The 27,202-nt window shown below is 37.8% G+C and overlaps 1 protein-coding gene across 1 annotated transcript in view; it reads right to left on the reverse strand.

Annotated features, from left to right (window-relative positions):
* The window catches only part of LOC127171339 (NALCN channel auxiliary factor 1), a 149,313-nt gene extending 123,875 nt beyond the window's left edge, over positions 1–25,438 (reverse strand). The window contains exon 1 of the mRNA XM_051119919.1: positions 23,524–25,438. Coding sequence (XP_050975876.1) covers positions 23,524–24,162 — 639 coding nt within the window. The 5' untranslated portion in view covers positions 24,163–25,438. The remainder of the gene's footprint in view (positions 1–23,523) is intronic.
* Between the last annotated feature and the right edge of the window lie 1,764 nt (positions 25,439–27,202).

The following is a 27,202-nucleotide window of genomic DNA, read 5'->3' on the forward strand; positions in this document are numbered from 1 at the left end:
AAATAAATAAATCTAGGGAAAAAGCTGCAAGTCATCCTCTTTGTCAAAATCTTCAGACATGTTTACGAAGACTTTTTTTAGTTGAACAGTCATTATTTTTGTTTTATTTGCATAAAAAAAGTATTTTCGTAGCTTCATAACATTACAATTGAACCAATGTTGTCACATTGACTATTTTAACTATGTCCTTACTATCTTTCTAGGCCTTGAACGTGGTAATTGCAGGGTCAGAAAGCTTGATGTCGGTTTGGTGTGTCAGGGTATTAAGGCAGGACTACAGTCACCATATTGAGGATTTAAAAGTTAACTTTTTCCCATTCGTACATTTACGAATGGACCATTTAAGCCTATTGTCTCTGATTACAGGTGGCAGGCCCCCAAAAAAGGGATTAAATATTCAAAGACTTTTCAACTGACAAAGGTTGCCGAAGTTTTCTTTTTTTTTTTTTCTGTCACCTGGTAGATGTGGGCTGATTACAATCAGCCACATGTGTATGTGTGTGACAGCACTCCAGTGATCACTGATTTAGACCTGTTTCATTAGCCTGCTCTTATTCACACTGATGATACTTCATGAAAAAAAAAACCTTCTCTGCTCATAACTCTTCTCGTCTAAACAAGTCTACATGAGCCTGCTATTCATATTTAATGCCACTAAAACCAGCTGGGAATCTGAGCCAATTATCATCACTGAATGCTTCACACTCTCTCATACCCTACTGTAAAGAGAGAGAGAAGGAAACGAGGTAGGAATGGAGAAACACAAGGCTAGGGGGCTTGTTGAGACAGCTCTCTTCCATTAGCACCGTGTTGTGTTCCCTCTGGGACGTGAGGGTGAGACAGACCAGCACTCAAACTCACTGTTGACCACTTTACAGCATGTGTATGCTGGGACATACAGGCCGACTGCGTGCTCTTCATGGGCAGCTGGGCAAGGGTGACAGAACATGTCTTGCAACGACGGATGGAGTACTGTAATGAGCAAATGTGCACAATGACATCAAAAAACTATTTCTGCTAGAAAGGGATACACTACCAAGAAATATGGACCAAAGGTGCTATGGTTTTACCGTGTTTTTTTTTTTTTTTAGAAATGGTAGGCTAATACCTAGCATTTTGAAGTAAAACTAGTCCTTTTTATGTAGTGTAATTTCATTGCTCCAATCTCAGTGTCACACGATCCATCAGAAATCATTCTAATATGCTGATCTGCTGCTCAAGAAACATTTCTTATTACAAAAATACAAATAAGGCAATCAAATAAGGTAAAAATCTGCTAAAAAAAAATTACATAAGATACACATATTTGTTGAAAAATGGCACAAGGACACTTCACTGAATATTGCTGAGTTATGACGGAAATTAAATGTTAATCAATTTTGAATTAAATCCATGAAATGAATACACTAAACTGATTCACAGAAATTAATTGAACTCTAATGCCAACTTAAGTTATTAAAACAACTTCACATATTTCCCTATTCCCACTGCTAATAAAATGGTGCATGAATATAGTAATCATTTCATGTTACATAAAAGTACCACTATCACTGTACCATGGTACTTCAGCAGCATATTTGCTATTATACAGTATTATACTATACAGTATTATATTATACTGCATGTTGCAATCTTTGCTCATGGGCACTTCACTAGCAACTTCAGAAATGTGACGTGAAAGACAGCAGACAGGGAAATATCACTCCATTTCACAGTTTCAAGGCCCTCAAAACATTTGTCACTCACAAAGCATCATAGCATAACATTTAGACAGCTGATTCTGTAGAGAGGCTGTGCAGTAAAATGGAGGAAGTTACCAAAAATCGCCAGAGTATATTAAAGGAGTAGTTCACTTCCAGAACAAAAATGTACAGATTGTCATCCAAGATCTTTGTGTCTTTCTTACTTCAGTCGTAACATTTCAGGATTTTTCTCCGTATAATGGACTTTTATGGTGCCCTGAGTTTAAACTTCCAAAATGGAGTTTAAATGCAGCTTCAAAGGGCCCTAAATCCCATCTTAAGAAGATCGAGACAATAGGTTATTTTGTAAAAAGAAAACAAAAAAAAGTACATTATATACTTTTTAACCTCAAACGCTCATCTTGTCTAGGTCTGCCTGAACTCTGTTTTTTCCGGTAAAAGACAGTTAGGGTATGTCGAAAAACTCCCATCTTATTTTCACCTCTAACTTCAAAATCGTCCTAAATCACTGCTGAAGTACTGGCCCAGTGGTTACAAAGTGAACATGCAAAGAACGCCCTTTACAAAAAAGATAAATCAGCGATGTAGGAATGATTTTGAAGTTGGAGGAGAAAATGAGATAACAGTTTTTCAACATACCCTAACTGTATTGAACTAGAAAACCCAGAGTTCACGAAGAGCTAGACAAGACTAGCATTTGAGGTTAAAAAGTATATAAATTGTAATTTTTTTAGAAAATAACCAATCGTTTCCATAGATAATGCCTTTATTCTTTCCTTAGAGAACTTTGAAGCTGCATTTAAACTGCATTTTGGAAGTTCAAACTCAGGAGCACCGTAGAAATCCACTATATGGATTGTTACCAATGTTTCTTAACTATTGTGACGTATTTCTGAGGATTTGATTTAAGATGGTTTAAGAATTTTCTGATCAAAGATGTAATAAAATAAAATGCTGAAATGTATGGTTTTCTTAAAGGGATAGATTACCCAAAAATGAAAATTCTGTCATTAATTACTCACCCTCATGACATTCCAAACCTGTAAGACAGGGGTCACCAGACTTGTTCCTGGAGGGCTGGTGTCCTGCAGAGTTTACCTCCAACTTTCCTCAACACACCTGCCTGGAAGTTTCAAGTATACCTAGTAAGACCTTGATTAGCTGGTTCAGGTGTGTGATTAGGGTTGGAGCTAAACTCTGCAGGGACACCGGCCCTCCAGAACACAAATTAAGATTTTTTTGATGAAAGCTTTCTGACCCTGCAATGGACAGTAATGCCACTAGGTAGTAACTACCATGTGGGAAGAGAAGAAATCGTTGAATAAAGTCGTTATTTTTTGTTTTCATTGTGCACAAAAGTATTCTCGTATGATGACCCATGGACTATTTTAATAATGTCCTTACTATTTTTCTGGGCCTTGAACGTGGTTGTTGACCCTGTCTATGCAGGGTCAAAAAGGTCTTGGATTTCCTCAAAAAAAATCTTAATTTGTGTTCTGAAGATGAACAACGGTCTTACGGGTTTGGAACAATATGAGAGTGAGTAATTAATTACAGAATTTTCATTTTTGGGGCCTTTGAAACGCATTACTAACTTTATTTTTACCCAAAATATAACATTATTGAACATTCTAGGGATGTTAAAATGCCTGATTTTCTTGTCATGATTAAAACGTTATTGAAAGGTTACAAAAAACATTACTTGGAATGTTTATCAGGTACAAATTCCATGGTAAGAACATTCTTAGAATGTTGATTTTAGAATGTCGTTTCAAGCTCATGAGAACCTAAAAATATGTTCTTGAAGTACTCTGTATAGAACGTTCTTGTATCTTCAGAAATGTTATAAGAATGTTCCATAAACGCTACTTTAAAAATGTTTTGTCCTGACATTTATATGACTTTAAAAAACCTTAGTAAAAGTTCTGAGAACATTCCCTGTTAGCTGGGTATCTGCTATCAATGAGCTTTTCCAATTCTTCCCCCATTCCCTTTGGTCCTCTTGTGGCTGACTCTATTTTCTCTGACAGTGATAGTGATCTGTGGGCGTCTGTTGGATAATAAAGGCTGTGTTTACATTAGGAACAGTATTCCATAAAGCATCTCCTGATTCCCGTCTGCACCTCGCGGCTGATAGTGTCTTTAATGACAGCACAACAGCAGCTATCTACGGCATACTGCAGATCCACTGAGATCCTGTTCCCTCATGGCCATTGTTTAGGTATTGAGATCGTAGATTTGAACATACACCAAAAACAGCTGAAGCAAACACATTCACTCAAACACAAACACAAACCAAACCACTGCAAACAGGTTTGGAACAACATAACAAAATTTCTTTTGAGTGAATATTCATTTTAAAAACAGAATGATGTTCTATACAAAGAGGAAATAATTAAAGATAATCTGACACTCAGGCACCCATGCAAACAAACCGCAGGTTACGACTGGAGAGGGAGAAGGGCGATTGAATGAAAGAGACATTTCTGGCAGTGAGAAATTCAGTACGTGTTACACACCGTCAGCGTAGACATCAATAAAGGCAGGAACTGCGCGCTCCAGCTCACTGCACTGGCTTGGGAGAAGGAGGCATTTAGCATTGAAACAGTCATAATGGCTGGTCACACTCTCACGCTGTTTTCCTTAATCTCATTCTGCTCCGTAATCCGTTTGACACGCCGGCCCAGCGGCAGAATTCAGCCGCAAATGAGCAGAGTATGGTGGGAAGATAAAGCACCGTCTCCAGCCTCAGACGGGAGAAGAGAGCTGCAGAGAAAAGACTGGCACCCAATGACATGTGCGAGAAGGAGTCAACAGGAAATGACATGATTACTGGTAATGTCAACAGGAGGCAACAGCAGAACAGAACCGACACTGCGCCGGCACTGAAGACAGACAGTAATGAGGCCATTTTATGTAAGCAGAAAGGCGAATGTATGTAAATGCCGTGCGTGAAACACAATGGTATAAAGAAACAGCTGTGGGCTTATGATCCAGTCAGCAACCTGCATTATGGGTAATTGTGTGCGAAAACGGCAGCAGTATTTGCTGTACATCAGAAGTCAACGCTCGTATTCAATCCACACAACGTTGTGTGGGGGAACACATAAAGGCATGGGTCTGTGAAAAGGGCTCAGTGGCTCTGTTCCAAAACTTAGTGAACAGCCTACATAAGCAGCTGCCTTTTAAGCATCCAAACTGAAATGGAATGTCATAGAAGATTTATTTCAAATTCTCTAGATTAGTATGTTGAAAACGATGCGATAATCGAACAAACATAAAAATGCATAGTACACAAAAACACTTTTTATTTATAAGAGCTTGATTCAGAATTGATTTCAACAGTTTGGTGTTAGCATGTTGATACTCTGTGATACTCTAATATACTCCAAAAATGAAAATTCTGTCATTAATTCCTCACCCTTATGTCGTTCCAAATCCGTAAGACCGTCGTTCGTTTTAAGAACACAAATTAGAATATTTTTGATGAAATTCGAGAGCTTTCTGACCCTGCGTAGACAGCAACGCAGCTACCACGTTCAAGGCCCAGAAAGGTAGTAAGGACGTCGATAAAATAGTCCATGTGACATCAGTGGTTTAACTGTAACTTTATTCAACAATTTCTTTCTATGGTTGAACCACTAATGTCACATGGACTATTTTAACAATGTTATTACTACCTTTCTGGCCTTGAATTTGGTAGTACCATTTAACAAATTAGTATATTCAGTGTTGGGCGATATGATTCATTTTTCATATCGTCCTATCGACAGCTTGTGAGATCGCCAATATACAATTTTGGGGGGGTTGTTCCCCCCAAAATGAGTTACTGTGCCCCCCTTTTCCTTCTTCTCTCCTCCTTGCTGAATGGGATCGATTTTGAAAGTGAAAGTAAAACCGGAAAAACAACACGCATAAGAAAGCAATTGCACACTTTCGCAAGCGTCAGCAACTGGACGCAATTACATATTGTATGCTTCCCACCCAAAACACCCCCTCCCGCTCACCATGATTTGTGCCTTTGTGCTTATACCAGCCACCTCACGGCAAGTTTCTGAAGCGCCCCAGAAGCGGCTCTCCACACTGCATTGCTAAAGTTAGGCGCCTAGTCTATTTTTGATGGATAATAATAATTGTCATCTTGCTATCGTCAAAGGCATCAGCAACAGACGATATCTCTGACTATCGTCGATACACAATACTATCATCTATCGGCACAACCCTAACTGAGTGGTTCAAATTCAGCTGGAAATTCAACTTTCCATATCCTTGAGCTTTCAGAATCGGATCTACTGCAACTCGGCCTCACAAGTAGGTTGTTATAAATAAACTTCTGGCATCTGTCTGCTGTCATGAAGCTGTTTTTACAATATTTTATTATTGTTTTTTCCCAATGAAAAGGGAGACTTTATTAGCATCAGCTATTTTTGTATTTATCAATTTCTATTTATCACAATTATTTTATCAAGGAATAAAAAGATCAAAGGATGTTTGATTGCTTGTTACCGCAAATGTCAACTCATGAAGCATGACTCAAACATTGTTTGGTTGCAAGACATTGCTGTGTATATCAAACGGATGAGAAGCAAAGCTCAGCAATCATAAGGAGTCATATCACATTGAAGGGAAGAAACGAGAGACTTTATCATTAAGCTTCTCATAAAATCAGCACAGCTCTGCCTGTAAGCCGTAATCCCCCACACGCTCAGGGAAAACACCAGAGACGTCGTGACTTCTCATGTGATTTCTCGAGTGGGACAAACACTGCCATTTCATATGACATCGAGTTTCCCTTCCGTTCTGCTGTTTGCACAACCGAAAACCAACAATGCTCTAATTAAGTTAGACATCAGCTTCAGAGATGCAACAGGAAACGATGAAGAGGGAGGGAAAGCACGCTGACCTCATCAGTGGCTCTGACCTCAAGTGTGTTTGAGGTCTGATCGACTTGGGTCAGTTTAGGACTGCGGTGGCATCTGTTAGTCAGATTCGATTGAAGTCTCCCTCCCAGGTCATATAAATAAATACTGTTCCTTTTGCTCATTCTCCCAGGAGTGAGCCTTAATGAGTTGCTCTGTTTTATTCTAATTTATAATAACCAGCACACACTGCTCTTAATTACCTACAGCACAGAACCTCCAGCTAAACAGCCACCTCAGTCCCTATGGACCATCCTGCAGTCTTGTGCCTGCGATTACAGATTCATCAGAGACAATTAGACGACTCCCCAAATGCTAGAAAGACATTTTAGCCACTAAGGTTGACACCTCGGTCACATCTTTTAAAGCTGGATCAAAATTATTGGGTTCTTGCTTAATATTTCATGCCTTTAATAGCTTTCCAATTGGGTACTGGTAAAGCACCTTCTATAAATGGAATATCTGTGAAGAAATTTGTCAGAGTGCATGGCTAATTTTGAATGCCCATCAAAAGGATGATGCTAACTAGCCAAACCTCGACACCTTGGTTTACGATGCCCAACTGCACTGGGTTGATAACATAATGGATGTAGGTTTGCTTCTAGTAACTGATGCCAATGGAGAATTGCTGAGCAAGGCATTGAACTTATGATTAATTCAGGGTATTGTCTCATAGAATGAAGCACCTGCAAAAAAAAAAATATTTTTTTTTTTTTTAAATGTGGAACTCTGGCTCAAGATGTAAGATGCAAAGCAAATCAAAACAACAATTCAGTGTTGTATAATTCATATTATTACAAAAAATAAATAAATAAAACAAAATACTGAACATGCCTTTTACCTGTGATCCAGTACCAGCTTACTTCAAAAGTGTTAACATAAAATCAGATAAAAACAGCAACAACTTTATTTTCAATAAAGTAAATGATGAATTTTTTAGGAGCCATTAAGCATTTTTGCATAATGATTTTGTTTTTAAGTACTTTTTAAGATGATTTTAAGCATTAACCTGTCAATTGCACAAAAAATAATGCATTTATGAAATTTAAATGAGCATAAATTAAAGCTATACAAAGCACCATTTAATTAACACATTAATAATGAAAATGACTGATTGATTAGTGGTTGTTAAAATTGTTTATTAAAGAGATTTTGATCATAAAAATGACCTCACAATGTAAAAACATTAATAGTCCAAAGAATGTCTAACGATCTTTAAAAAAAAAAAAAAATCGTTAAGCACAATATATTGTTCAGAGGTCTGGGGTAAGTATGTTTTTCCTTTTCTTTATTTTTTTTGTAGAAGAAATTCATATTTTTTGATGTATGATGATAGTAACTGATGTCAATGGAGAGTCATTCTCCTGCCCAATGCCCAAGGCATTCAACTGATGAAAGAAGTATTGATCAAATGCACAGAAAAGTGAACATTTGTAATGTTATGAAGGATTTTATTTCAAATAAATGCTGTTCTTTCCTGAAAAAAACATGAATAATATGAAATGTTTCTTGAGAAACAAATCAGCATATTAGAATGATTTCTGAAGGATCACGTGACAGAAAAGACTGGAGTAATGGTGCTGAAAAATCAGCTTTGCCAATGCAGAAATAAATTACATTTTTAAATATAAAAAAGGTTAAATCATAGCTGTTTTACAATTTAATAATTAGTTCTGTCAGTCGATTTAAAAAATAACTCATTAAAATGAATCATGTTTAATCCCACCTAACGCTGACGTTTTTAAATATACTTTTATATTGCAATAGCTTCACATTAAATCTTCAAATTAATGTAGAAACAACATAAAGACTGTATATTTTTTACTATTTGTTCAGTGGCATCTTTTTTATGATGAGTATCACTGATACTAATACTACTGATGTAATTGTACTGAGGAAATTGTTCCTTTTTTCCCTTAATATTTAACCACTGACTATAGCTATTCAACATCACAGTATAACTGAGAACTATCAATTTTAACATATATTAAACTTCAAAAATAACAACTTCTAATTTAAGTGAACTTAAAACAATCTTCACATAAACCCATTATTTACCTCTTCCCTTCAGCAAGTAAATATACAGAAATTGAATAAAGTTATCAAACACCATAAAGATGAATCCTCAAAGCTAAAAAAGCTATTGATTTCCTCTTTTTTTTCTTTTGTATTTTGATTAACAGACATCACAACAACTGGGTTATTGGTTATTTGGCTGGCATTACCTCAAGAGCTGCCACTGCTGAACGTGGCATGGTTCTGACACGCATGCTCATAGTTTTAATCAAGCTTTAATATGAAATGATACGGGCTACAGAACACGGCACCACAACTGTGCATGCAATTGAAGCGTGCGTGCTACGAGCACATAACGGCTGACAGGACAGGAAAAATAATTTTTACTGACGTATGGCCTGACAACATCTCATCTGACCATAATTCACTGTTGTTCTACTTAAGTCCCCTCGTCACGTGTACTTTTTCCGTGCTCGTTTGACTCACGCCTGTCGCTGAGGTGAAGTGGAGTGCGCATCTGAAAAGATTCCCATTTAATGTGGTTGTAAAGACATTCTGGATCTAAACAAATGCATGTCTTGCCAAGCACAAGACAGAAGCAGCAGTTGTGAGTGGGGTGGCCAACTAGCTCCACTCCCAAGTTAACTGCGTTAAACATTTTTACCGCAGTTAAACTGAAAAAAAAAAAAAAAGACGCCTGCGTTAACATGCTAATTTTGACAGCACAAATAATATTTGTATATATTACTGTATTTTGACCAAATAAATGCTGCCTTTGTGAACATAAGAGACTTCTTTCAAAAATATCTTACCAACCTCAAAGTTTGAACAGTAGTGTAGTTCTTATTTCTTTCATTTAATTTTGCCGTGAATTGTGACATTTCTTGACAAGTTTCTGAATTTTCACCTTCAAATATCTCTGCATATTACAGCTATATCTTCGTTCATGTTCTGACTCATTCAAACCAATGCTAATATCTACAGCTCTACAGCAACGTTTCCCATATGATATAATAACATCAATGTAGTAATTCACAACCTGAACTAATTGTATGGCATTTAAGAGTGCAGATTTTTAGATTTCAGAGGTTTTGTACATGTACTATAACAGAATGTAGCCTGCAGGAAGGATTAGCTCGGTAAAACAGATCTCTGGCAGAGCATGTGGCCATCCTCCACTCAGGAGAAGAAGAGAGACTCGGGAAGACAGAAGGAAGAAACGCTTGTCTTAACTGCCATGTTCTAGAGGCAGTCCTGAGGGACCTCAGCGAGTCTGTCTGGGCCTGTGTGGACACAGCCTGTAATAGAAATACAGAGCGAATCCGACACACAGATCTGCGACAGAGGGAGTGAGACGGACAGTAAAGGATTGATGGGGAAAGAAAGATTCTTTTGGCACGTGAGTATTAGAGTGAATCTCTGCGAGTGAATCAGCTCTCCTAGAGCGAGTGTAGCAGAAGACTTTGGCTCCAGCAGTGGATGAGGCATGTAAGCGCATAGAGGGAGACGGTCCCCTCCTTTAGCACTTAGTACAGCAGAGAGAATCAGGAGGTCACAAATTGAATTACACCGGAAGAAAGGGCCAGGCCTGGACCTGCAGGAAACAGCACTCCAGAGATACACAATTACTGCTTGTTTGCTTTAATGTGTGTGGGGCAAGAAGTGTGTGCCTCTGTGTGGCGTATTTATGTGTTCTGTTGTAGGGTTACATCATATCCAGCCAATCACAGTTCATACATGTGACTTCCTTCAATGTTAAAAAAAAAATATATATATAACATGACTGTCCCAAAATTTGACATATTTTCATCAAAATGGCTCAGCAGTTCAGATTTCCAAAAAACTTTGTATCTAACTGATAGGCAAACGAATAAAACCCCACTTGCTGAGGAAAACATGCTCTTTTAGCTAAGTTTTTACATTTATTTATCTTAAATGTTTCAGAGGACTCCACAACACAAGTGCAGTGGCATACCAGGTGAGCTTCTGAGCAAGTTTACTATGTCAGAAAACCCATAGGCCTACATACAGACCTCATGTGATGCAAACTAAATTTTATGTATTTTCATATTATGAAATTATAAATTATATTTGCATTTATAAACTTTGCATTTCTCATTATAAATGTATCTTTTTTTTATATTTTGTATTTATTTTTAAATATTTTGAAGTATTATAAATACTACATTATGCCTTCTTTACAAAGAATATTTCTAGCTGAAAATTATACAGAAATAAATTCATAAACACCTGCCTCAAGACAATTTTGACAACATTCCAAATGTCACAGAAATCTAAATGTTTAAAGTCAGCATGAAATTGAATTTGATATCTTTTTTCTATGTCATTGATCTTATTGTGGAATGAACCAAAACCCCAGCCTACCACCAAACCATTCAAATGTACATCAAATGGAAGAAAAGATCTGTCTACTTCCAGTTCATTGCTAAGTTTACAAGGCATAAATTTAATGTACATAATTGCTGTAAGATCTGGCCCAATAGGACAAGTTCTGTCAATCAGTCTGAAACTTTCTCACACTGGTCCTGGGCCAGCAGGCCATCCTTAATTTGAGCCCTGAATTTTTGGCAGTAATCTACTATAGATTTAGTTCATTATAGTGACAGTGCTGAGTCAAACTCATAAATTCACACAAAAATCTATACGCTTTGAGGAACAGTGGATATATTGACAGTATTCAAGCTTACTCTTGACAGGGTATCTGTAGTTTAACATCAAATTTACCTTTTATAAGACCTGTACAAATAAAATTTGGGGGTAGGGCACTGTCTATGGTAACATATTAAACTGTAAAACAAGATGCAGGTTTTATAAAAATATAAGCCTTTAAACCATTTTTAAGGAAAGGATAAGTTAAAAATATCAGTTGTTATATTAATATAAAACATAAAATACATTTTAAGATCTTAATCATTTACATTATTAAAAGAAATTATGGTTCACATTTACAACTGCTTTGTAAGGGTCATCGGATGCAAAACTTACTTTTACATGTTGTTTGAACATAAATGTGTGTTGGCAGTGTGTGTACACAACCACCCTATAATAATAAAAATACACCCAGTGTTTTTGTTGTTGTTTTTTTAACTTTATAGTTAATATCCCCTTTTTCAAATCAGCCCATTCTCAGCATCTTGTGTGATGTGTGATGTCACAAAAACCCAAGCCACTCCCACGATAGTTCATTGACATGACCGTCTTACCTTAGACCCACGCTGAGTGAGCTGAGTGAGCACAGTCTGACCACCATTGCTTCGATGCTGGAGCAGGAGTAGACAAGAATGTCTCCGATTGAGCGATTGAGGTGTTTTGTTGTTGGATTTAAAAATGAACACAGCAGTCGTCATTTACTCCCAAAGAGGATTAACATTACTTTCGTTTTTGAAGGAAATGTGCCCGGTGATCTACATAAATTCATCCATGTTTGCGCGAATCATTCATGATCCAGCTTCACCTGCAGCAGGAGTATAAGGGTTTTTTTTTATGCATCTTTGCAAATTGCCTTTTTTAATAATGTGCTAGTTAGCAAGTTATACAGCTAAATGTGGCTAAATGCAGCTGAAGTAAACAGTACTGCTTGCACCACACAGAAGAGAGGGCCGGGGCATGCAGAGCTCTGAAAAAGGCTGATTTTGACAAGGTATAAAGGGTGTTTTTAAACTACCACTGAGAAATTGTAACCAAAGTATGCTATAGACTTCTCATTAAGACCCTAATGAATTATATCAACTTATATAAAATGGGTATCCGATGACCCCTTTAAAAACATGGGTTGATTTTTTCACAGGAGTCGGGCTTATTGAAAATGTGCATTCATTCTCTACCAGTAGGTGAAGCTTTTGGAAAGGCAGAAATATAGCGGTTACCCCAGTAAAAGCTATACAAAAAGCAGTGCTGCACTCATAATAGCTAGGTACTATACATAGAAAAGACAAAATGAAAATGTCATTAGGTATGTTTCCATTACAGATTTGCACAAAACTTTGGTGATATTTTATAAATGTTGATAAAAAAAAAGTATTGCGAAATGACAGCGTGTCCATTAAGCAAAGTTATATGACTAAAACATACTTTTTTTCTCGCACGATAAGTCATGGTAACCGATTTGGCTGTATATAATCGAAGGCAGTGTATGCGTCTATCTTTACAGAAACAGTGCGGGAAGCCACTTCTGAAACGTGCACGGCTGGTACAAACACAAGCATTGACTAGAGTGGCAGCGATCAGCTCCAGTGGCTGTGTCAGAGACGTAATGCGCCGCAGACGTGTGCAGTGTAAACGGTCTAAGCATTAATGGCAGGGAAATCCCTTTATACTTGAGAGTGGCTACATATGGCTACATTTCTTGGAGGTTATAGTAGATTGAAGAATGGTCATCGTATCACTTTTTACATATGCCATTTGGCCTGTAAATGCGGAAAAAAAAGCATTTCCATTGCAGTTTCACGAAATATTCCTTTTTTGAATTGCCTGAAAAAGCACCTCATGTGAGCGTAAAAACTTTTTTGCGCTATATGGGCATAAATTAGCCATATTTTTAATTTTCAAGTTCAACTAGTGCAATATTTTTCTAATCACAGTCTGTTCCCTTCAGGTGTGAGGTGAGAGTGTGTTTAAAGGAATGGCTCTGAACCAGGAGGCCTCCGCACACTTCAAAGAGGTCCACATGATGGCTTAAAATCATTAAATAAGACAAAACCAGCTTTGAAATAAGATAAAACAGCTTAAAATCTAGATGTTAACTGACATAATTTTTCTTAAATTTGTCAGAACTATCATTATGATTTAAGAATCAGGCTTCTCGATGTCTTGTAAAACCTGGATATGCAATTTTAAGTGTGATTTCTAGACCTGGAAAAGTCATGGAAATTAATAAAATCCTAAGATGCCAGGAAAATTTCTATAGTGAACATAAATAGCTAATTGTGAGTAAAAAATATTTGAAAGAAACACTTCTTATAAACATTCATTAGAAGAAGAATTGAGAATCTTATTAATTATTTACATTTATTTTATTTCATTATATTGCCACTCCTACATAATATTATATTCATTATAATTATATTTGTGTAGGTGAAGTTCGACACCAAGCAGCATTATCAGAAGTAAGAATCATTACATCAGAAGAATCAAAGTCTAGATTGAGGCCTTTGATTATTGTCATGGACAGTGAGGGCCCTTACAGGGTCAAAAAGGCTGAGAACCACTGATTTAATATCTTCTATTTACAATAACCCGCAGTTCGCACACATTTTAACTTGTTTTCTCATTTTGCTCCTCATTATGAAACAACAGCGAACGCCTTCGCTTTATGACCATTCGCTTCAACAGGGAAAGACACTTCCCACATTCAACTTCATTTATCTTCCATTTCATATCTGTCTTGTCTCTAAATGGGAATTCACAACACATCGGTAAATACGCCCATGTGTGCAGAGAGCTGACAGTAATTGCTCGTGGTTTTACAAGTGTTCCAGACAGGGGAAAACAACGATCACACGAGTGCCCTACAGGCCGCGAGCGCATCTCTGGCCCGTGCGGCGGCAGTAGAATAGGATCGTGATCCTTGGCTTTGTCCTCTGGCTTTCCGCTGAGCCTCTGTGCCGTGTCAAAAAGGCCCCAGGGCTGAGGACGATAAGCCAACTCCAGGGACACGGAGTGGCATATGAGCCTCTAAGCCAAAGAAGCGTCGTCCGCCAGCCCTCCTTTCACCATCTGCCCTTCCAGGAAAGGTTAAAGAGGACTCGAGCAGGAAGCATTGATTTCAACGATTTGGAGACCGGTCTAGTTGGAAAGGATTAAGGAGGTACCTGCTGCTCTGGCAGTGGCAGGGCTAAATGAAAGGTCCGGTTACTGTGTGTTTATGGCCATGTGCTTGGTTTCTGTGCCTAGATGCAGGTGGACGAACCCCGCGGCTAGATTATTCTCTACCTGAGGAGAGTAAACACTCACACTTGCCAGTTTCTTTCTCTACTTCGGGTTCAGCGTGTGTGGGTGGCTGAGTTGGTGTACGGGTAGGTGAGGTTAAGAAACATTTCCATAATAGTAATAATGCTTGAATGTGCCTGTACAGCGGAGAGGATATTTCTCATGCGGATTGTGGATGAATTGCTCATATGTTTATAGAAATAGTTCATCCAAAAAAAGTATTTTTCTCATCCTGATTTCATTCCAAAGCTTTTGTTCTTCTCTGGAACATAAAAAGAGACATTTTGAAGACTCATTTCCATGTAACTACAATGAACAACAACTCAAATCATGATTCATAAGTAACTTTTGCACTAAAATGTATCCTTTCCCTCTAAAATACATCTAAATCTTATGAAAAAAAGATTTAGATTCACATACTTTGAAATGAAAAGATGAAATTTTGTAGATAAAAGAATTCCCCATTTCAGATGTTTCAGATGTGTCTCTTGATGTTTTCTTTTTTTTTTTTTTTTTAATAATATTTATTCTAAGTTTTTTTGGTTATCAGTTACGTATATTATAAATATATTGTAGTATATTTTTAGATTTTATTATCAGAATGTAGTGAGAAGAAAAAAAAAGTGTGATCTTCTGATATGTATATGTTATGGACATGAGTTATGATCACCTTTGGTATCTCCTTTCAAAGGCATTTGGAGGAAGCTCCATATTTAAGAAAACACATACAAAATACCAGAATCAGAAGCAATGTGACCCTTTTTACAGATTATGGACATTTGTTGCGCATAACCCCCATTTAAGATTAAGCCATAAAACATAAATTGTTGCTACTGTACACATACATACACATCACAAAATTCACATAGTCTGGGTGGCCTTATAAACACATTAAAGTGGTAGTTCACCCAAAATAATGAAAATTCTGTCATTTATTACCAAGGATGGGAATAATGGGTTATAAATAAACAGCGCTATTTTTTTCAGTAACGAATTACTGTTTCCCCTGTTAGAAAGTTGTTACTGTTACTGACAATGAAATGTGGCGTTACTATAATTTATTATAATATTATAATTATTTCATTTTTCAGTTCATCTGAATGGATGCACAGCACACGACTAGCCATCATTTTGTCTCACACACACGCAAAGAAAGATACAGAGTGAGAGAATCTTATATACAATGCAGAGTTGACACGCTATATGTATTGACATATTTAAGGTTTTGTTTTTTGTTTTTTTAAACACAACAGTTACTTTTCCTGGTAATTAGTTACTCAGTTACTATTTGTGAGAAGTAATTAATAACTGTAACTAATTACTTTTTTAAAGTAACATGGCCAACATTGTTAATTACTCACTCACTTTATCTTCAAAACACAAATTAAGATATTTTGGATCCTAGAGTTTTCTGGCCCTTCATAGACAGCAAGGCTGCTACCACAATCAAGTCCCAGAAAGGTAGTAACGACATTGGTAAAACAGTCCATGTGACAACAGTGTAACATAACCGTAATGTTATGAAGTTACAAGAATAGAAAGAAAACAAAAATAACAAAGGTTTGGGTCGACATGAGGGTGAGTAATTGTGAAAATGACAGAATTTTTGGGTGAACTATCACTTTAAGATTAAATTTTGCAATTTCAACCATTTCTATTACATACTAAAAATATGCCTATGAGCTACAGATGGCTAATGAAAGGTATACAGTCTGGGTCTGTATGAAAGCTGTTTATTGTGTTTGAACTGGTTGGCACACTTAGCATTGTTCAAAGATCTGGCTGCACAAGCTCTCAGGTGACAGTGCATTTTTAGAGAGCGTCATATGCTTGTTAAGCATGACGAAAGCCTTTATATGGAGATTGGGCATATTTTATGCAAATGACTAATCCAGATACACAGTCGCTCATCTAGAACACTTCAAAATCACTAACATCAGAACGAGGTTAAGAACAAACTCAAGAGTGATCATGCAGACATTTTTCATGAGAACTTCTCTTGAGGGTATAAATACAAATTATCCATGCAAATATCAGTGAGTGACACCCATTGTGTGATATTTCTGGGTGTTCAAATGCACTGTAAAGAAAAATTTCAATAAAATATTGGCGTATGTTTTACAGGAAAACACTATTTTGCATTCCGGTTCAAGACAGTTGGAGTATGTCAAAAAACTTCCATCTCGTTTTCTTCCCCAACTTCAAAATTGTCCTACATCGCTGCAGAAGTACCAACCCAGTGTTTACAGAGTGAACATGCAAAGAAGATCAAAAACCCTTTACAAAAAAGGTAAAACAGCAATATAGGATTTTGAAGTTGGAGAAGAAAACGAGATCCCAGTTTTTCGACATACCCTAACTGTCATGAAGCAAAATACACACACGCAGTTCACGCAGAGTTAGACAAGATGAGCATTTGAGGTTAAAAAGTATATAAATTGTCTTTTTTATAGAAAATAACCTCGCTAGATAAGACCCTTCTTCCTTAGCTGGGAACTGCATTTTGGAAGTTCAAACTCGGGGCACCATAGAAGTCCACTATATAGAGAACAGCAATGTTTTCCTTAAAAAACATTCTTCCTTCAGTCATAAAGAAAATAAAACATGAACATCTTGAATGACAAGGGGGTGAGTAAATGATCTGTAATTTTTTTGTTCTGGAAGTAAACCATTTCTTTGCTATTATTTGTGAAATTTAATAGCAATTTCTGAATGTTTTTTTTTCCAGTGAACGTTTTATATTCCATTTCAAAAAACAGAGCGAACTGTAAGTAGGTTAATTGCCCTAAAAATGTAAACAGCTCTAGCACTATCACAACAGTACTATATCTATTTGAGCTTCACAACCAACCTGACAAAGCAAAATTGGCGAACAGCATAAAATTGAAGTAGGACTATTTAATTGTGGTAGGTGAAGGGAGAGTGTTCAGGAAACCAGCTTAAAAATCACAATTTCACTATTCAATTCAGTGTAGCTAGCGCCAGAGAAATAACACACTTCACCTTCAAGATCTCTTCATGTTTCTATGATGGATCTCCACAAGGTGCGAACCCGCCCTCTGTATGTTAATCACCACTGATATTCAGCACCAAAAGTGCCTGTTCCCGGATGCGAACATGGGGCAGCACGGTGGAAATCGCTGTCTTTCCGTCTCATTAATTTCCCTTGCAAACAGATATCCGGCAGGTCCATGGCTCTTTAGTCCCATACATATTTAATGCCCTGGGGAAGAGGATGCAGAGGGCCGGATTCTGCTCCCTCCACAGTCGCCATGGCTTAGGCAGTGAATAAAGCGCCCTTACAAAGTCACACTGTCGTGCTGTCAAGAGGGCAGCCTCTCGCCAAAAATGTCATTATCTCCCCACTTGTGTGCAACAATGCGCAGGTCACCGAAGGTGAGGAGGCGAGCAAACACACAGGGAGAGGGAGAAGAAGAGGAAAAGATGTTTTGAAAAAGGGAAAAAAAAGAGACAAAGAGAGATATGATTGTTTTCCCCCGAAATATAATTTCACTTCAAGAAGCGCAGGGGTCATTAAACTAACATTCCACAATTCAAACACAAAGAGCAGTGCTTGTGCAAAGGTCACACGAACATAAGAACAGATTTGCAATTTAGATTGTGTTAAAAGGCTGTCAACTCCCCAGATTCAGATTTTTATTTCATTAGGACAACGCGATTTTTCCAACACTTTCTACGGTCTGCATTCCACTCACTGATTAGATGATGAAAAGGAGGAGGACAAAAGGAGCTTCACACATTGCTTACAATGCCAAACCACCAACAAAACAACAAGGTATCAATTCCAGTCATTCTCTGTGGACCAATTATCACTAAAATATTTAGTATGTTGATTACAAATGTCTCCTTGTTACACAGTGTTTTCAATGTTTGCCTGTTCAATACAAGTTTCTCTTCCAAGCAGAAATTAATCTTTGCTGAAAACCTGTTGTAAACAATCTGCTACATGCCTTCTATCTTCAATGATTTTTACAAGTAAATAAGATTATTAGTAATATTTCAAGACAAACATTTACCAGACTGAAGCAACTTATAGTTAACATGATTATCTTGATTATCCACTTCAGTGGGGTTCCAACCTGTAGTTTCAATGCAGCTTCAAAAGGCTCTACACGATCCCAGCCGAGGAACAAGGGTCTTATCTGGTGAAACGATCAGTCATTTTCTAAAAAACATTTATATACTTTTTACCACAAATGCTCAACTTGCACTACCTTGATCTCACGCATTACATAAGCCGGGCTTCCATTCAATGTTGTGAATTTAACTTATGTGCCAAAATTGGAATATCGCATAAAACATTTGCAAATAAGCACCGTTTCCATCCAACAAGTCAAAGAGAACAAAATCATCACTTCCTGATAAACTGACACTATATATTACTGAGAAAAGTAGTAGAAGCCACTGACTACAGTAATTTTCATATAATAAATTACTAATAAATTAGAGTGAGCAGATGAAACACAATAAATGTGATAATTTCTTTCGGAGGTGGATGCCTGCTGTTTGGGAACACAGTCGTGTAAGACAGTTCTGGGAGGCAATTAGACAGAAATACTTTGATGACAGACTTTTCAGACTTTTTTCAGAATTTCAGAATGACCATAACAACATTTGAGATGCTGTGGAACGAGATCGGTCCACTGGTTAGACTGGTTTTGGTGTTTCATAGCGCAAAGTCACATGAATGTTTTGATGCGTATGGAGGAATTTATTTGGCAAATGCATTTCCATGTCCCATTATTCGCATTAACCCTTTTTCGAACAAATCAAAATCAACCTGAAGCGAGCATAAGAACTTTTTTGCGAATTAGGGTATTTTTATTCGAAATGTGGTGTTTCCATCACTTGTTTCTGATGCGATACTTCAAAATGTGCATAAAAACAGGGTGATGAAAACATACGATGGAAACAACGATGTCAGATGATTTTGAAGTTGGAGGGGAAAATGATATTTTTTCCCCCTACCCTACTTTTTTTAATCGAAGTACACAGATGAAGAAAAAAACAACACGTGACCTTTCCAACGTAAATGCAAGAAGTCACAGATGTGCATTGCAGACTTAGTGCAAGATGAGCATTTGTGGTTAAAAAGTATATACATTTTTATTTTTTATTATTATTTTTTTTTTTAGAAAATGACGATTGTTTCGCTAGACAAGACCCTTATTCTCTGGCTGAGGCTGCACTGGAATTGCAATTTGGACCTTCAACCCGTTGATCCCCATTGAAGAAAAATCCAGGAATGTTTTCCTCGAAAACCTTAATTTCCTTTCGACTGAAGTAAGAAAGACATGAACATCTTGTATGACATGGGTGTGAGTAAATTATCTGGAATTTTTTTATTCTGGAAGTGAACTTATCCTTTAACTTTGGCCATATAAATAACATCAACTGCTTTTGGCTCATTTTGGGTCTCTGTATAAAATTACGTTTTTCTGTCAGGCTTTACAGGGTTAATGAATTCAAACCTCTTCTAGTGCTGACCCTGAGACTGATCCTTTGGTCAAAAAACCTGCTCATGTTCAAAGGAAGACACCTGGGCCCCTTTCACATCCACTAGCAGCTGTCAATCAACATCAGTCAATCAGAGTCATTCTAACCGACAAAAAGCCTTGTAAGAACAAGCATGTCTCGATTAAGCGCTCATGGGAAGATGTAGTCTTGTGTAGCCAGATGTTTGACTAAAGGCATAAGATCTGGTTCACAATGCAGCGTATCTGGCCAAGAACCGCCCACTTAGACAGAACGAGATGGTCTGATTGACACATAAAGTGACCAGTCATGGTTTGTTTGTACCTCCTGTTCAAGGGAAGAATTATCTAAAACAGATTACACTACAATAACAGACTATAAACGTGTATAGACTCAAAAAACAGTCTAGGAACATAAAAAGTAGAATATACAGTTCTGCTTGCATATATATAGTGAACCTTGTAAACACACAACACTTTTTGTAGATGAACTGATTTTAAAAAAAAAAAAAAAAAAAAAAAACTATGGATGTTACTTAAAGGCCAGCCAATCAGATTAGAACTTGCCAGTTTTGTGTGCAGTATGCATCAGATGGTCAGTGAACGAACTGTGGGCGGCCCGTGCAGCCTGAGGCTGAAACTAGAGAAGAGGTAACAAAACAAATCTCTTTTCGTTTCATGTATTTTCCTTAACTCCCTATCACAAATGCATAAACACACAGTTAGACAGATGGAGGATTATGAATTTATTTCTTCCAGAGAGTTGCTTTTCTGCCTTAGGTTGTCTGCAGGCTTGGATTTTGGAATGGGAAACGGAAGTGTAATTTTGGGTAGTGTCTAAACAATCTATGGATTAATATGGATTATGCATTGGATTTGTGTGCCATCTGAATTCTAAATAGTTGATTAACGGCAGGATATGTAGAGAGCATATTCCATATTTATGCTTCAGTTTTGATTTCTAAATTAAACTAACTAAAACATGCAAAACAATATATTTAAGTATTTATTTAGGCCATCCAATATCCCAGATTTGTTCAGATCCACATGATTCCAGGCCATCAATGAATATCTTGTGAAGTTTAAAACAAACAACATGAGACCATAATCTACAATAACGCTTCTTCCATTCTTCTTCTTATTTGCTTGGAACTGTTTTTGCTTGTAAACAGTGCTTTATCTGTGTTTATTTCTTTCCTGATTCAGACAAAACAACTTTTTGCACTTAAATTTTATCTATAAGGAACAGATTCAAGTTATACACATCTTATTGGTGAAAATTATTACAGACATACAGCTTTTCATTTAACAAGAAATTAATTGATGGACTGAAGTTGTGTGGCTTGCTTGTGGATTATTATTTATCAGCTGTTTGACTCTTATTCTGATGACACCCATTCACTGCAGAGGATCTATTGGTGAGCATGTGATGTAATGCTAAATTTCTTCATCTTGGATGGCTAGAGAATGAGTAACCTTTAACCAAATTTTCATTTTTCAGCGTGCATAAAACACTCTTTAGCCATGACTACATTGACAATATCTCACAGCTTCCCTTGCTGCTTAAACTGAAACAATTTTCTCTGAAATGGAGTAAATTACTGAAATTTACTACTTATTGTAGCATCCAAAACACAGCAAATTGTATTAAACAGAATGATACTGTTTCTTTAATGCTTAGCCATTAACAATAAGTTAGAAATGTTATAGAACTCTGCAACACCTAGATGGGAATATAGCTTTAAATATTTAGATTGTTACTCTGATTGTTTTGTTCTGGTCTTATTCAGCAAACACCACTATGTATTTTGTACTTGTTTCAGCACCATGGACAGGGACCAATTCACTCAACTGTAAACCTGCACAAAACTAAGCAAATACATAAAGGATGCAAGAGAGAAAATAGAGAGAGAGAACGAAAGAAAAAAAAATGAAAGCGATAGATGCAACAATCTGCTGCATGCTGTTTGAAACGCTATAATGGGTAATATACTTTACAAAGTGTCCTGCAGCCAGTTTGGCAGGACATTTTGCCCTTGTTTTCTCATCCCACAGCACAGGAAATATGAACTGAGAATGGCATGTTTCATATGCTGTTCTGTGCTGTGGCGGCTGTAGCTGCTCACTAGTCTAATGCTCTATTAAAGGTACAGGCTAAGAGCAACAGTCGTATTTCATGCATGTGCAACAGCAACATTATTCATCACCATGACTGAAGAGGAAGAGAAAAAAACACCTGAACAATGACTGGAACAGAATAGCCTTCCGGGGATTACGCAGAAAAATCACTGCTGCGCTATTAACGTTATTGAAATTCCATAAAGCACTGCGCCACCTTTCTCTCGCTCCCTTACACATGCAATCTTTGTGTTGTTCTATCTCTTTGCAGATCGGAGGACACCTACAACCATAAATCTCAGACTGTTTCAAATGAGAGGAAATGCCCTCAGCTTTGTCCCTCCATACTGAGGTAATTACCATCTATGAGAGCAACCCCTGTGGACAAAAACATCTTAAACAAACCTAACATGGTCTGCTGGTTTAAGATGGTGTTTCTAACTGGCTAGCTGAAAAGTGCCCAAAACCAGTCCCCCATCACTACTATAAGTTAGCAGAGCATCAATGATGCTCAATAAAACGTTACATTTTCTATAATAATACTGCAAAAACATTAATAAAACACAAAAAGAACCACTTCATTACCATGCACCATTTGTTTTAAGTGCCAATTTGCATTGGAATAATGTCGTCATATAGTGATGTCATTGTAAAACACCAAGGAATTACCGTCTGATACTGTACCAAAATATTCCCAGATTTCACTGTTTCAACTAGTGCTGTAATGTGAGCACACTCACAATAGCTAGCAATACAGTATTTCAATTTTAGGATTTCTTTTTTATATGTATAATAAAAATGTAATAAATCAAATTACATCTTTTATATTGTTTTATATTTTTTATAAAAACGCTGACATTTCCAAGTGGTAGGTTTGAGTTTAGATGCTTTCTGCTAGCTATATGTTTGCGTACTTTGTCCATCCTTTCTTATTTCTGTCATGGATCATCCATTAGAAGGCTTTAGTGGATTTGCATAATATTTGGTACAGCCGAGGGAGGAATCACCTGAACACACCACACAGTAAAAACATATTGTTGGACTTTTTGATAAGCTCCTTTCCATCTAACCCAAACTTGTGCATTCAAGGTGGGAAAAAAAATCCACCTCCCGTTAATCCACAAGTGCGCGCGCACCGTGTATCCGCGCGCGTTCTCGCGCGCAGATGACAAAACAGCGGACCGTGCACATGTAGGAGCTCTTTTTTTCCCCCATAGGCTTAACGTGAAATAAATGTGATGACAGCATACACGACGAGCTTCTGTTAGAAGCCGTCCAAAAACAAAGCAAGCAACACCAAAGGGAAAGGCAGCGTACGCCTACCGTGCACTCTTCCATACACGTCCGCACCGAATATACATCCGTTTCATATTTCTGAACCAAAAGCTCAAACTCTCGGTATTTCTCCTGAGCTCGTCGGTCGTAGCGTTGGTAAGCCTGAACGCACTGGCTGCATCCCGACGCATTAGCCATGTCCAGGCTACAGGTCAAATTGTCCGGACTCGTAAACCCGTAAAACAAATCCAAAAGCGAGTAGGAGTTACAAAAAGAAAGATAGAAATCGCTCAGGTTGCACTCGGAGAGGCCCGAGCACACGGCTTCCGCGTCGTCAAAAGTCAAGCAGTTTTTGGAGAGGCTGTCAGGATGACAAGTTTCAAGTCTCCGCAGAGGTTTGGTAGAATTGCCTATAAAAATAAGACTCTGCTCTCTCTGATGGCTGGGTGAAAGTATATGGTTCGTGTGCTCCAGCCGTTTGTCTCGCGTCCTCGTCAGTTTCGCCTCGGCGCAGAACCACAGATGATCAGAGAGCAAAACGGTGATAAACAAAAGAGAGGCTAAGGACAGTCGCCATCTCTGGGCCCTTTCCGAATCGGTGAATAATGGCTTTTCGTCCTCTCGGGGTGCGAAGCAGATTTTTAAGCCGTCATCTTGCTGCCGACACGTCCAAGCACCCCTGGTCATATTTCAGGAAAGAGCAGCACTGGCCGACTCCACCGCGACGGCTCCTCTGCCACAAAATGCATTGATTTGAAATGTTTTCTTCCCGTTCGACAGCGCTCCCGGCAGCTGTATCCGACTCTCTGGGCTAGATGAAGCCGCGCGCGGTCATATCTCCGTTATTCCGCCTGGCTCCCCGGAGAAAAAGCGCTTTCTGTGTGACAACATGCCTCCTCTGTTCCCGAAGCTCCTGCCTGTGTCCCCGTATCTCCTCAAGGGAAGGCGAGACGCTGAACGAGCTGCTCTTTCCCTATCTGGGCGGATTGCCTTCGATCTTCTCTGCTGTTCATCATCATCATCATCATCTTGGGTCCTGTGTTAAGTTGCCGCCATGTTCGTCTTGAAACACTTTTTGGGGAGCTGGGTCATTTGCGTCATCTCCATCCTGGCGCAGTAACACAGATCTACAGACTACAGGCGATGGATACACGCGCGCGCGCGCGCACCCGCACTCACACTCTCTCTCTCACATACACACACACGCACACACACACACACTCGCTGGACGTGTCAATAGGAGAGATCACTCATAATAAACGCACATTTCCCCGTACGCATTTAGATTGCAAAGCCGTTCACCCCCTTGTCCTTCCTCTTGTCCACATCCACTCATCTTCAGCATCCCGTCACGTTCCCGTCAAAAGCCATCCGTTCATTACAAGCTCCGAGTAAAATAAACGCCGCAGTGTGGACGTTTAAAGACGCTGTGGCGTTAAATGGCATCGTTCTGGCGATGCGTAATGTCCTTTAAATGCGCAAAGACGGGAGAAAAAGGATGTCACAACATGTTGCGTGAAGGAGAATCAGCGCGTGACAGAGATGAAACGACATTTGTATGTCTCGTTCATCCAGTTCAGGCTGAAGTTTATTAGTATGCAGCGTGTAACTGTGTGTAAGGAGCCGGGCACAGGAGAGACATCTGGGCGTCAAAGCGGCACGTTGGAAAGCAGGCGCGGAAACGTGAGGTGTGTGTATGAGAGAGAGGGAGAGAAAGAGACACTGAGAGAGACACAGATACTCTATATTTGTCCTCTAACAGTCTAACCTTGTGCGGCATGGCCCTGTTTGATCCTGCATTTCAAAGCAAACAAAGTGTGTGTGCGGTGCACAATCACCACGCGCTTGGCTTCTGCCTTTCTGCCTGTATTTGGGTGCTGAACGCGTGGACAGAGGCGAGGCTGGCATGTAAATCAGTGCGTTTTCCCATTTACACACTTAAAGTCGCCAAATCACTAGAGTACTACGGTGCTTCCCTTAAAATGTGTTGTACCCCATAGAGAAAACGAGAGGGCTTTCCTGATTCCTGGCTTTTCCTGTTTGTATTAATATTCTAAAAATGCTAATTAATATTTGCTTTTAATGAATATTAATAAAGCCAAAATTATTCTAAATCCATAATGTGTAAATCTATAATAAAGTGATAAATAATGAGTATTAATGTTTTGTGAGCATTCCATCAAATGATCATCCTAAAAACATTGTACTGTTATGCTTACCATAAGTTTGTCATTATTTATCAATTTATAATAGATTTACATATTAAAATATAGCACAGAAATGTTAGAGTGTTGTTTTTAAAACTATAAGATAAGTATTTTGTCATTTGGATAACTGCGCTAAGGGCAGTACAAGACTATTTGAGATGCACAAGGTAAACTTCACCAGATTTCACCTGCAAAATATCCTGCAAAAAGTACAGCAGTCTAAACTGTGTACAAAGAAATGGCAGAAAAAAAAAAAAAAGTTAAGATGCCCTAAAGCCTGAGGCAAAAGCCCCCAGGGGCTACAGACTTTAGCCTGTAGACACCATATTTTGCTTTTCTGTGAATAAAAATGAGGCTGTGAGAAAATCGATGTACAGTATGTTCAATCGAAGATATACACACACAAACACACACACACGCATACACACACTGCCGCTCAAAAGTTTGAGATCAGTAAGATTTGTAATGTTATTTTTAAAAGTCTTTTATGCTTATCAAGACTGCATTTATTTGGTCAAAAATACAGAAGAAAACAATAATACTGCAAAATGGTATTACAATATAAAATAAAAATAATGGCTTTTATTTTAATATGCTGTAAAGTATCATTTATTCCTGTGATGCAAAGCAGTATTTTCATCAGCTGTTACTCCAGTTGTAAGTGTCACATGATCCTTCAGAAATCATTCTAATATGCTGATTTATTGTTAGAATTATCAATGTTGGAAACAGTTGTCCTGCCGAATATTTTTTTGGAACAAGTTAAAAAGAACAGCACTTATTTAAAATATAAATCTTTTCTAACAATGTAAATCTAAATAAAGACTTTACTTTTTTTTTTTTTTTTACTTTTTATTCATCAAAGAATCCTGAAAAAAAGTATCACAGATTTCAAAAAAATATATTAAAGGGGTCCTATTATGCTTTTTCACTTTTTGAACTTTAGTCAGTGTGTAGTGCATATCTTTGGGCATACAAAAAGATCTACAAAGTTACCAATCTCAAAGTCCACTCCTGTTAATAAAGGCCTCCTGTAGCGAACTGAAGCGTTTTTATAAGAAAAATATTAATATTTAAAACGCAAGAAACACTTTAATGTAGCTTGCGTTAATAGTTGTAAACGGAACTTTGACAAGGGGCCTGGCAGTACTGAAATACAGTCTAAAGCTGTTCGCCAATCGCAACGCAGTAGAACAGGTAACCAATTACAACACATTTCGTTTTTCAGAAAGCGGGCCTTCATTAAACCATTAAGCCATATGTGCCAGGCTGGGAGAAATGTGTTGTAATAATGTAAATTATGTTAAAAAAATAATGTGTTTTTCGAACCACCAAGTATGAAAGCATGTTCTAGCAAACCCCAAAACAAAATCAAAATTTTGTAAAAGAGCATAATAGGACCCCTTTAAGCAACACAACTGTTTCCAGCACTGATAATAAATCAGTATATTAGAATGTTTTCTAAAGGATCATGTGCCACTTCAAACTGGAGTAACAAATGAAGAAAATTCAGATTTACA

Source organism: Labeo rohita, chromosome 9 (assembly GCF_022985175.1).
Source record: "Labeo rohita strain BAU-BD-2019 chromosome 9, IGBB_LRoh.1.0, whole genome shotgun sequence".
In the NCBI taxonomy this organism is placed as follows: domain Eukaryota; kingdom Metazoa; phylum Chordata; class Actinopteri; order Cypriniformes; family Cyprinidae; genus Labeo; species Labeo rohita.